Consider the following 13,125-nt stretch of genomic DNA (forward strand, 5'->3'; position numbering starts at 1 on the left):
TGGGAGTCCCAGAAAGAGTAGAAAGAGAGAGAGGGGCAGAGAGAATATTCAAAGAAATAATGGCTGGAAACTTCCCAAATTTAATGAAAGACATGAATATACACATCCAGGATGCTCAATGAACCCTAGATAGGATAAACCCAAATAGCCTCACACTGTGCCATGTTATAATCAAACTGTTGAAGGTAAAGAGAGAATTCTAAAAGTCACAAGAAAGAAGCAACATGTCACATACATAAGAGCCTCAATATTCAAGTGCTGATTTCTCATAGGAAACCAAGGAGAGAAGAAGATAGTGGCATGACATATGTAAAGTGCTGAAGGAAAAACTGCTGACCAAGAATTCTATATCTGGCACAACTGTCTTTCAAAAATGAGGGAGAGATTAAAACATTCCCAGATGAGCAAAAGTTGAGGGAGTTATTCACTACACAGGCACTACAAGAGATGCTAAAGAGAGTTCTGCAGGTTGAAAGTAAAGGACAATATATGGTAGACTGAAGCCATGTGAAGAAATAAAGATCTCCAGTAAGGGTAACAAGAGGAGGAATATAAATGTCAGAACTATTTTCTTTTCAGTTTGTAACTCCACTTTTTACTTCCTGCAGGATCTAAAAGGCAAATGTATAAAATATGATGATAAACCAGTGGTTTCAGACTCATAATGTATAAACATGCAATTTGTGACAAGAACTACATAAAGGTTGGAGGGGACGAAGGGGTATAGGAACATCTTCTGTATATACTATTGAAGTTAAGTTGGTATCAAAGAAATGAGATTGTTACAGATTTAGGATATTAAATTTAAGCCCCAGGGTAGCCACAAAGAAAATACTGGAGAATATTCAATCTCATAGAGATAGAAATTAGAGCACAGGTAGCCAGTGGCAGGGGTCAGAGGGAATGGGGAGTTAATGCAAAATGGGTATAGGGTTTCTGTTTGGGGGGATGGGAAAGTTTTAGTAATGGAAGGTTGTAAAAGTACCATAACATAGTGAATGTGATTAAACCCACTGAATGGTATGCTTGGGAATGGTTGAGATGGGAAAGTTCATGTTGTATATATGTTCTCACAAAGAACAGAAAGAACAATTAGAGAGATAATGACAATTAAAGGCAATACATGATCCCAGATGGTATCTAACAAGGGAAGAGAGAAGACCCAAAAGGACATTATTGGGATATATGATAAAATTGTAATACAGGCTTTACGCTTTATATGAATGTTAAATTTCTTGAACTTGATAATTGTACTTAAGGCGGACACTTAGGAGAATATCTTTGTCCTTAGGAAATGTACATGGAAGTATTACATGTTCAAGGATCATGATGTATATAATCTACAATCAAGTGTTCAGAAAATGGATTGATAAATAGATTGATGGACACACAGGTAGAATGATACGGCAAGTGTAGCAAAATGTTAAAATTGGTGTATTGTGGGCGGGGTATGGGTAGGAATTCTCTGTATGGGGTGTGTGTTATTTTTATAAATGCTCTATAAGTTTGAAAGTATTTCAAAATAATTTTTTTAAAAATTAATAAAAAATAGAAATTACGATGTAATGAATGTTTCCATTATTATTAAAAATAATGTATGTATATATACATAGTGAATTAAAATAAAATAGGGACTTTTCACACTGTCATGCTGCCTCATCATCTCCAAGGTCAGTCATGACATAAGGAGAGACTTTTGCATTTTCATCACCCTCAGCATCTTAGACCCTATCATTAGGTCCTTCAGTGACTACCCCTGCTTACCTGACTATACAAGATAAACGGCTTCTCCCTCTCCTCCCTGTGTCCTACCTGGGTTCACACCCCTCGAAAGTCAGATGAAGACTCTTCAATCCCCACTCTTGCTTGACCAACTGCTCCAGCTCCATCCATGCAGCATTTTAAAGACAAGTCCCCAGGTCCACTGCAGTCTTGAGCCTGCTTGGTTAAGCCTGTGCCCGTGATGTGTTTTTCCATATGACCCTGCAAGACCTGCTGCTCTTCTCTGTTTTAGGATATGTGAGTATTAACAATCCTCACCTTCTCTGTCACATGGCCAAGCACATGGTGACGTCTGCTGGTCTCTCCCTTCTTTGGGTGGTTTCATTGCTTCCAGCTTCTGGCTTCAGTGGCTTCCTCTCTGTTTTGGTGGTTTCTCTCTTTTTTCCATGTGTCCTCTCTCAGCTTCTCTGGCTTTTCTCTCCCAGCTTCTCTGTGTCTTTTTCTCTTTATTTCAGGCTCTTATAAAGGACCCCAGTAAGGGGATTAAGACCCACCTGGGGCAAGCCTCAACTGAAATAACCTAATCAAAGGTCCCACTCACAATAGGTCTACACCCACAGGAATGGATTAGTTTTAAGAACTGATTTTTTCTGTGGTACATACAGCTTCAAACCATCACAAGAGCCTTAAAATGTAAGTATGTATAAATCTGAAAGGATATGTAACTATAGGTTAATAGCAATTGTCTCTGGACAGGTTTTATTTTAAAATTTTTTGCTCAGCTGTTTCCTAATATTTTAAGACAAAAAGTTGTTATGTGAACAATTTTAAAAGGCAAAAGAGAATGTCTACAGTTATCTAAAATATAGGAAAGCAGTGTACTAAAACTACCAACCTGTTTGAATATTGGAAAAACAAAACTTTCTGGATATGATATTGTGTAAAAAATGCCATATTGGAACAGTAAATTTAGGTTTAGGGGAATCAGAGAAGCCATTTAATGCCAGAACCCATTTGCTGGGATTTGTTACAAATGCTTTGTGTACAATATTTTACGGAATTTTGAAGATTTCTGTTCAATTAGTAAAAAATCAGTGAAGAGAATTAATTTAAGAAACCCACCCATGGTGGCAACTAAGAGGCCCTATAATTTGGGAATAAAATTGTCTACTTGGGTCCAAGGATCTGAGATCAAGTCCCAACTCCACTAATTCTAACTGTGTCTCTTGGCAAGTCAATTAGGGTTTGAGCCTCAAATTTCTACCTCACTTAAGTGTAGACTGGGATACTAAATTAACCCCCCCTTCGTCCTCCTCCCCCTTCTACTTCTACTACTCTTCTTACTATTGTTACTACTGCTGACATCCAAAGACAGGGTGGGAATTCAAGATACAAAATGTTAATAATACTTAAAAGGGCCTTAGAAAAATTCCGTCTGTTAGGAAATGCTTTTGCTGAAACCACATTGGAAAGTCGCCTTTGAAAGTCAATGTCAATCCCCTGTCCAAAAGGATCACTGCAACTGAGTGTGAGTAGGAGCAATCGGTTCTTAACTTGCTGGGGATTATCCGTCTTCAAAGAATGGGAGTTTTAAAGGGGAGGGGTGGGAGAGGGGGGAGGAGGGAGATCAAATAAGCTGAAATCCTGGACACTTTGGAGAAGGCAGGGCTGGGAGAAGCAATGCAGAATGGATTTGTACAGTCAGAAAGACAGCAGGAGGGCATGAGACACAGAGGCCAGGGGAGGGATTTAGGTATGGGGACGAAGGGGCCTGGAAATCATCCACCTTCTCACTCAGCCTAAAGCCAGTCTTCCTCTTCCGTAATGCCTCCTTTAAAGCAAGTGGAGGTCATTTCCCCCAAAAGACTGTGCTGTGGTTTTACTGTAAACTGGTTGATGGAATAAAATTAATAATTTCCCAAGAGGTTCTCTATGAAACCAGCTGCTCTACCTTCCCCTAGCCATGATATAACCCTGCAAGGCTAGAGTTTCCAGCTTTGAGAATGTTTCTCTTCCATCTTACGAGATAGTTTTAACCTGGTTAAGGTGGCATCTCTCTTTCTTCATAAATTTATACCGGCACATGGATGCCAGGATGCTAAATTATTAAACAGAATTCATTAAAAAGTTACAAAACTACAAAGGCAGTTAAATAACATGCAAGATGTCTTATTTTACACTTGAAAAAAAGGACCAGAAAAATGATAGAGCTTGTCCTCAAATAAAGTTTTCCCCCAATTTATCTTTCAGACAAGAGTCACCTTATATTCTAGTTCTTTCACAGTCTTTCATATTATAAGATGCCCTCTGAATGACTTTATTTTAACCACAAGTTACAGTTTGGGGAAGATGTATTAGCCAGAAATAACCTTAATACAAAATGCTGGTTTTCAAGCATAGTAGCTTCCTGGCAGAGTAACTTCTAAATATCAGAAAAATGAAATTAAACCAGATTTATTTTTCTTGGTGACCTAATCTCACATTTGCAAGTTTTAGATATATTTTCAGCAAAGACAATTTTTTAAATCGCTAAAGAAAAATTTTAAAAATAAATAAATGAATATTTGAGGTAGGGATAAAATGTCCAGTTACAGCCTCATAAGTACACTCAAAAAATGTAAAACAGAAATGCATATTATCTAATCTGGTAAATTATGATTGGATGACTCAATAATAAAAGGTCTCTAGAAATGATGAAGACACTGATGAAAAAAGTTTAAATTAGAATTGTGCCACAAAATCTGAGTTGATAGAAAACAGTATTTACATTGTGACTTTCACACTGTGATTTAAATGTGTAAAGGTAACAAAATTAATCAATAAAATATAAGTAGACATGTGACCAATCCACTTACATGACTAAAAGTTGATATATTTGAGTTGCTGAAACCTTGTTATTTAATATATCTTCTCACTTGGAAAACAGGATATAAATTTATATTTGGGGCTGCTTTGTCTTTGGTCTTATGATGTGTAGGATTTCAGTCCTCATAAAGTTTTCTTCTCCCTACCAAGAATGATCATGAAACCCTCCCCTGTTTGACAGTGCAGGTCTTGTGCAAATACCCTGTGATGAACAAATTGAACCTCACATTTATGCAAGATTGGTGAGGGCCCCGAGAAGCACTAAGCCTTCCATACTTGGCGTCTCTGGGCTGCAGGTTTATAAGTCACCTGGAGATACACAGAGGGAGATTTACCTGCAGTTCCGGTGGAATCCCGGGGTAGCCCTTCTCTCCTTTGGGGCCATGCTGTCCTCGTTCCCCTCGTGGTCCCAGGTCGCCTTTGTCTCCTTTCTCACCCTTGGCCCCTACGTGGCCAGTGGCTCCATTATTGCCATTGTTCCCATGGTTTCCTTAAACAACCAGAACATCATCACTTGAGAAAGCGCCAGTCACCATCTATTTCTAGACAAACACAGCCACTTCCTTTAAAAATGCCCAAACTCAATTTTAAAGAAAATGGACTACTTGAAACAATCCCAAATTCAGCCACTCTTTTTAATGGAATCTTGTTTAAATGGTACACTTGACTCCAAAAACAACTTTAGATACCATGTCAAAGTTTTATGAAAAATTGTATAGACACCTGATTTTCACAGTGTCATTTATAATAACAAAGATTAGAAGCCATCTAAATGTCCACAAATACTAGAAAGTCTAAATTTTAAAAAATGGTACATCCTAGTTGATGATGTTATATAGTCATAAAAAAGAATGCTGAAGAAAAATGTTTAATGATATGTAGAGCTATTCATGAAAATTTTTAGATTCAAAAGTTATGAATCAATGGGGATAGCATGGTACTAATTTTGTTTGGAAAAATATATATGCATATATTTATATCCATAGGAGAAAACACTAGACTATATTACATAAAAATATTAATGGGTGTTTTTGTTCTGAATGGATGAACCATGAATGATTTTTGTGTTGGTCGATATACTTTTCTCTTTTTAAAGTTTTCAACAAAGGACATGAATCACTTTTATAACATTGCAAAAGTAAAATCATTGATAAAAAAATAATAATTCTAAAAGCAAGATTTGGTTAAGTTTCAACTCTTCACTTTGCCAGTAAGAGACAGTTCCCACTACATCTCTTTCCTTATATTTTATATTTTGCTTTATTTTTCAGGTACTTTTGCTGTTTATTTTGCATCCTACCTTTGACCAGATGTTAACCCAAGCTTGCAATACTTTCTGATGGATGAACTTTGACTGTGTTTACAGGTTAATGTGCTCAATGACAAAGCTGTTTGCTGACTGGAAACATTTAATCCAGACCAGCATGTCCTATAACCTCAGAAGAGTTCAGACTTGAGAAGATTTTAGACAGCTCCACCCCATCCCCACTCCCCACCCCCCCACTGGCTGCTGCCCTCAATTCTCAATGACATAGGTTCCAAGCCAATAATCACAATCGAAAGCCTAACGGGGTTTCTCATTTTAAATTTGATTTCATGTGAGAAGCTTTTCAAAATATAAAACTTGAACCTTATTTGACAACTATTAACATCCATAAGGATAAGTTCAAGAAGAGCAAGTCAACTGTGTGGAACCCTGAGAAGTCCTATTCCTAGGGCTTGACCTAAGGAAGAGGAAGACAACAACATTCCCAGATAGTTTTGGGGGTTCTAGGATGAGGTTGGGGAGAAGGAGTTGGGCTGGGTGCCCTTTCCTCGGCAGGATAAACTTTCCCAGGGTAGCAGCACGTTCCCAAGGCTGACCCCTGCCTGGCAGCTCCCGAGCAGTAGCGATGGCTGCGTGATGGCCTGGAGGGCCCCAGTGGAGCCCCATAGCATTTCCAGGGCCATGACATGGTGCTGGAACACAAAAATGTTTCTCTGGGTCCAGATCAGACAGACCTGAGAGATAACGGAGCATGGAGAAACCCTGAGGTTGTGGGAAGAAACACTTAGCTGGCCCTAGGATCAGAGAGAATTCTGCACAGTTTGACAAATAGCACCTTGGATAGATGATGATAACCCTGACCAGTAAATTCTCCTCTGGAACCCCCACCTACACTACACTACCACTTTGAAAATCCCATGGAATCAGATATGGTGTAGGTAGAAAGCACCCTATGGCAGAAACTCTGTGAGTATGTCCCAACCAAGACTTCGTGGTTCCATGCTCCATGCTGGTGAAGAGACTCCCAGCCTGTGAATCGGCTACCCCAGAGTGCCTGGAGCCTATGGGAGTCTGCAAGTGGTATCAGTAGCAAATACTGTAGTATATATACTGTTCCATCCAAACTTGTTAATAACCCAGGTTCCATATTCAATTCTCTTTTTCTGAATTTTCCATGCACACCTTTTGGATCACACACAAGTCACCCCAAATTATTTGCTTGCCCTTGGCTCCTGTTTTGGCACAATCTGCAATGAGACTAGCAACAATGCATCTCTCTCATCCTTACCTGGAATTCCAGGGGGTCCAGGAGGTCCAGGGGGACCCTGGTAGCCTCGGAAGCCATAATCTCCATGGCAGCACTTGCTACAGTCTGGGGGCAGCCCTCCTGTTTGCGAAGACTTAAAAAAGATACAAAGAGAAGGTTCAGAGAAAGGTACCCATGGGAATTAGGATTTTTAAATTTCCTCTCACCTTGACCCCTAGGTGAGTCTTGGTTTGATTCCAAATAACCCACAAAAACATCAGAAAGGATGGGGTGGGGTGGGGGTGTCAAGGCACAGGGGTCAGGGTGTACCTGAGGATGGTTGGGTGAATTGAATGATGAAAGGAAAAGGAAACAAGAGAGTCAAAGGAAGAATATGCTCTTTGAAAAAGGATGGGGAGAGGGTGTGCTAGTCCTTCTTGGAAATGCTTTCCTGCTACTACTGATGACAGCAAAGAAGGACACTTCTTTAGAAGTGGAATTGGAAGCATTCCCTCTCTTTTCCAACCAACAGAAGCCCCAGATGTAGCTAGGTTGAGTAAATGATCAGCAAATGTCAAGAATTATCAACTTTAAATACATTTATTAAGTCCTAACTATGTTTATAACACTGGGTTAAGTGCTGGGTTAAGAGTTCTTAGAAACTCTGAGTTATAACGTTAACTTTCAAATACCCAGAATGCACTTAAATTGCCTTGGGAAATTGAAGGAAATAGTGCTCATTAGTCCAACAAATTTTTGTTGATTACCTATATTTTGAAGTGACTTGGGTTTCTTCTTAATAGTAAGTATTTAATATGCTGTTCTGTTTCATATTCCATTTCAAAATTTAAAATGATTATCATATTGATTGAACCAATAGTTAATGAGTACTTAATGGGTATTAAACGTACACAAATATGACACTGAGTTATTTATTATACAAAGATAAATATCTAAAAATGGTGCTTACTGTCAAGAGACAGTGAGCTTGGGATCTAGTGGAAGTTGATTGGCAGAAGAGTTGAAGAAGTGCTAATAAAATTTGGAGTCTCAATTAACAACTTGCCTTTTAATTAAATCATATGAAATATTTGTGGAAACTTTCCTAGACACCAATTATAATTTAGTGTTTTTTGAAAGCCACATATTGTTACTAAGATATTCATTAAAAGAAGAAAGTGAGGGAGAGAGGGAGGAAGAATTGAAAATTCAAGTTTTCTCTGTTACTAGAAATTCAAGCAGAAAACTGGAACAAGACTTCACATTGCTGCACATTTAGATCTTACTTCTTTTTTTCTTTTAACAAAAATGTGCTTGGACTTTTTCCTCACTCTCTCTTCTCTTTTTCCTAAAGTTTTCCACCAAGCTGTTCAGGGAGAGTGCTGAACAGTGTTTGTAGTCCAAGTATTCTGCAACAGCTCAGAGCCCAAGTCTTGAGTGATCAGGAGCTAAGGATTTGGAGTTAACTCCTTATCTTGTCTTCAGTCCACCAGAACCACCTCTGTACAGGAATAGGAGTCTATGAAAACCTCTTTGTCAAACCAGTGGAGGAAAAGAAAATCAGCTAAAGCAATTAGTCTAAGATGAGGGATTTCAGGACACTCAGAAAGTCAAAGATGCCACGGCACCGCCCTGCCTTCTAGTCCAAAGATGTCATCTGAGGAGTAAGTATATTTTCCTGGTATGGTTTCGCTAATGTGAAACACAGCTTTTAAAACCCAAGAAATCCAGGACTCTGCCAAGAATGGATTTTAGGGAAGGAGAAGGGAGGGGAGGGAGGGAAAATTTTGAAGTGGAACCATTTGTTTCTGGAAGAGAATTGAAATATTTTGATGCTTGAAAATGTCAGAAAGACCACTTGGCTGGAACAAAGGTTCCTGTCTCAGTTCTGCATGACCTTAGTGAAGTCACTGTCTCCCAGATACCATTTTTCTTGTCTATTAGATTAGAGGATTGGATAAGGAGGCCATGAATTTTCTTTTCAGCCCTAAGATGCAAAAAAAGATACTGAAGTCTTTTCCAAAGTCTCAAATAATCATTTAGGAAGATTTTATTTTTTAAAATCTAGTATCTAGGCATTAAGAGTTATCTCTGAAAGATGGTGTCACTCTGTAACTAGCTAACTAGGATCAGGTTGTCCATTCAAATCACTTGGAGGTACTTCAAGAGCATAGAGCTACCACCAAAAACAGCTAGAGACTTCTGGTTACTAACTACTAGCTGGACACCTCCTGAGAACTCTCTTGTGAGATTTCAGACCAGGTTCCTCCCTCTGTCTTTCAAAATTCAGTCAAATGGAACAATAATTGTCAGCCTTTTGATGGATTCTTAGAACAAATGGAAGCGATGTGTTAATTCAGAAGTTTTCTCCTAATTACGAGAGAAATTGTATATTAGGTACTCACTATATGTCACACTATTAAGTTTATCAACCCCTTTCCCAAAATCAGGTTAAATTTGTACACCAAGGACGTGCAAATGGACAGCATGGGAGGAGGGGACTGTCTCCAAGATGCGTTCCAGCCATTTGTGATGGAGACCTAGGGGCAGCTACTCAGAATTGAATTCTACTATTATTGATTTCTAGGAACAAGAGCCCATAGCTCCTTCTTTGGGTTAAAGAAGAAGGGAAGTGGACGGAGAAAGGAAGGAGAAATGGGCATCTGGGACGAGAATAAGTTGAATAACAAAGAGGCTGTAGAGGAGAAAATGCTGAGAAGAGAGTCAGGTCTCTGCCCACTCCAGTGCACCCTGGACCCTGAGGCTGGAATTATCTTTCAAAAACACAAACCTATCACCTCATTTCCTTGCTGTGACCAAACAAACAGACAGACAAACCTTTTGCTGGCAAAATAAGGTCCAAGCTCTTTAAACTGGTCAGCAGAATCCTCCCCAGTCTGGCACTCAAATCTTTGGATGGTCCATCTCCACGTCTTCCTCCCACAGCTAAGAGCTCCAGCCATCCCCAACTCCTTGGGTTCTTTCAAGTCTCTTTGCTCTGGCACCTATTTTTATTTCTCTCATGGATATCCCATCTTTTTGGTCATCTTTTAAGTTCCAACTCAGCTAACACTACCATTCTGATACTTTGTCCCAGCTGCCTTTTGTGCACTGACCTTGTTTATCACATTATATTTAATTATCTGTTAAATTATTTGTTATATATAAATCATTTTTAAATTCATCCTCACCAGAGTCCTTCAGAAACATTTGGTGATGGGAGCTTGAGCTTATTTATCTTTATATCTTCAGTCCCCATCCTGAAACTTGGCATATGGTAGAAGCCCAGGAAATGCTTGGTGAATGAATGAAGGGAAAAAAAAGGAAGATTAAAATAAAAGAAGAAAGGGGCGTGGAATGGGGGCAAAAGGAAGAGCATATTTCAGTTTGGGTCCCCATATCCATCAGTAGAGGAGTTGTATTGAAAACCTCCAGCATATGAGTGACTAACTCTCCATAGTACCTCTGGTTGGGGTTTGTTTGGAAACGCTTCAGGAACCCAGGACTAGAAGATGCGGTGAAGTAGAAGTGTAATTGGATTTCAGTGTCCTAGCTGGGTGTGACTTGCCGGGAAATACTGACCAGTGGAAACCCGTATCTGCCTTCTACAGCCTGGGGCTTCACACTGTCACTGCCAGGAAGGAAGCAGGAAAGATCCCAGCTGTTGAAATGGAAAGTCCACATCAACACCTGGACAAAAGTGAAAATGTCTCCACTAAGGAAAAGATGAATTTGCATTAATCCCCCTGTACCCAAAAGATTGTCAGATGAAAGGACAATCTCTAAACATGGTTTTCAAAAATAAGATCCTGTTTAGAGGTTATCCTTTTATTACTGACACAGCCCCACAGAACATGTGGGCAGCTGCAACATGTGGTTGAGTTAGAAGTCATAAATTCTAGTTCCTAATCTGCAGCTAACTCCGAGTGATCTTGGTCTGGTTATATAAACACTCTCTACCCAAACTTCTCAATCCATGATAAAGTGTTTATATTTCAATGACAAGAACGTTTTCAGGGCCTATTTAGTGCACAAAAGCAGTCAATTCTTATAACTGATTTGTTAAAAGATTTTAATTAAAAGTAATTTTTCTTGCCCCTCCCCATCTGTTTTCAGCATGCTAGATGCCTACAAGGTAGGTCAAAATCTGTTTCTTTCTGTCCTTAATGTTTTAAATTAAATTTCATTTCATCAATTTGCGACTCACTACACTGAAACATTAACTCACTCCCATACTACCCTAAAAGAGTTAATGATGTTTCCTTTGATGCTGGACTTAAACCCTGAGAAATAAATCAAGTCCTCTGAGATTATCAGGCACCAAATCACAATATGGTTTGCATTTTAAAAACACAGTCCTTTTTCTTTTCTTTTAACTCTTTGATTCTTTTTTTAAACAGGCTGAGCACAGAGGCTTAGCAACTAGAATATCACAAATCAAACAACAAATGAGACTGGAATGAAATGTCACAGTCTACTCACATCATTAATGTGATTGCTTTTGACAGACTCAAAGGGCAGCTTCTCCCTGCTTGGAAGGGCTAAGCAAGCCCGACTCTCTTATGATCAGCAAATGATTATCTCCAGGGGTTATGTGCATAAATCAGCAATCATCCTTTCTGCACCAATACAGCAAGAAAAGAAATCAAGTTACAGCAAAGCAGGGAGCTGGCTGCCCATGTTCCCCTTTCTGATGGGGTGTAGATACAACCTCTTTATCTCAGCACAGCAGTGCAACTCTGCTGATTTTCTGTCTAACAGAGACTGGCAGTCTCCCCAGCAACCCAGAGCAACCCAGAAAGAAACCCATAAGCAACTTAGCAAACTTCTTGAAAACATTGATCCTAAGAATCTTAGCCAAAAATTAAAAATAAGAACAAAATGTAATAATAATATAATAGCAATAACAACAAAAAATCTCATTAAACTTTCACAGTAAGCCTTAAAAGAGAATTCTGAGTACCTGGCCCCAGAATGGGGTGATCTGGGCTAGGTCATCTACCTCGGGGTGCAGAAGCTCATCTGGTCTCAGGGGTTTTAGGTCTGCAGAAGTGTTATTATCCACAGTCCCAGTTTTAGGATGGCTCTGCTCTCTCACTTTCTCCCTCTTGGAGCCGCTACGGCCGGTCTGCTGGTGGCTTTGCACTATTCTTGCCACCACTTTATTAGCTCTTCCGCTCACCTCCATGTATTCATCTTGACACAGGGAAAATGGGAGGAAAAACAAAGCCAGCAGGTGCCAACAGATGAGCTGCCTCCTGAGCATGATTCTCATCAGAGCCACAGAGCCTCCTGGAGAAGACGGTCAGGGCTCCCAGAGCTGAGATCTCCTCGGGTAAATGCCAGGGTCGGAGTTGAGTGCTGCAGCCGGCCTGGTGGTTTTATACTTTGGTGTGTAATAAATAAGGCTGCAGGCATGCCAGAGTGACAGCATCCCTCCTCCCCAGGCAGAACAGCCCCCATTCATCACTTTCCCACACCACAGGCCAAAGAGATTTGTGTGCACGGCTCCCAGTTGGTGGGGTTCGTAAATGTCACACCTTGGCATGTTTCTGTTAAAGTGTGAAGAAAGCATACACAACCAGATGGGAACAGAGCGTGTGTGTCCTGTGGTTGGCTTTCGTGATTAGACGTGGAAAGGCTGTGGATTCTCAGTCTAAAATGCCTTTTGGAAAAACCTACCCTTGGGCTTGCCAGGAAATTCGTGCTTAACTGCATGACTTCCAACTGAAATGGGGGCCATTCAGAGCAATCGAGAGCTCCTGCACTGTGCCCGAATGTGTAGTTAGTACTTCCCCACTTTGATTTGCTTAAAGGAATTCCTTTCCCTTTCTGGACACCAGCAGCTGAAGGTAGATGGGAGACCCACAGAAACACTGAGCTGAATTCAGGTGCAGAGTTTTTTGGGTTCAGCAAACGAGTTTCCTCATCTTGGGCTTGATTTCCTTTTTCTTTGAGTTTCCAAAAGTCGAAGTTAATTAAAAGTTAACCAGGTCATAAACTGCCAGATAGAGATGCAACATCC

At 39.8% G+C, this 13,125-nt stretch overlaps 1 protein-coding gene across 3 annotated transcripts in view; it reads right to left on the reverse strand.

Moving 5' to 3' along the window:
• C1QTNF3 (C1q and TNF related 3) overlaps nt 1-12,480 on the reverse strand; it is a 32,035-nt gene extending 19,555 nt beyond the window's left edge. The window contains exons 1-3 of one of the 3 annotated variants that reach the window (XM_037799032.1): nt 12,103-12,480; nt 7,143-7,254; nt 4,923-5,077 (exon numbers count right to left, since the gene is read on the reverse strand). In XM_037799032.1, the coding sequence (XP_037654960.1) occupies nt 4,923-5,077; nt 7,143-7,254; nt 12,103-12,375 (540 nt within the window). In that variant the 5' untranslated portion in view covers nt 12,376-12,480. Of the gene's footprint in view, nt 1-4,922; nt 5,078-7,142; nt 7,255-12,063 lie in introns of all 3 variants that reach the window. The other 2 variants (XM_037799031.1, XM_037799033.1) reach the window with 2 other exon arrangements.
• Nucleotides 12,481-13,125: the final 645 nt, after the last annotated feature.

The sequence above is a fragment of the Choloepus didactylus genome, chromosome 11 (assembly GCF_015220235.1).
Source record: "Choloepus didactylus isolate mChoDid1 chromosome 11, mChoDid1.pri, whole genome shotgun sequence".
Classification (NCBI taxonomy): domain Eukaryota; kingdom Metazoa; phylum Chordata; class Mammalia; order Pilosa; family Megalonychidae; genus Choloepus; species Choloepus didactylus.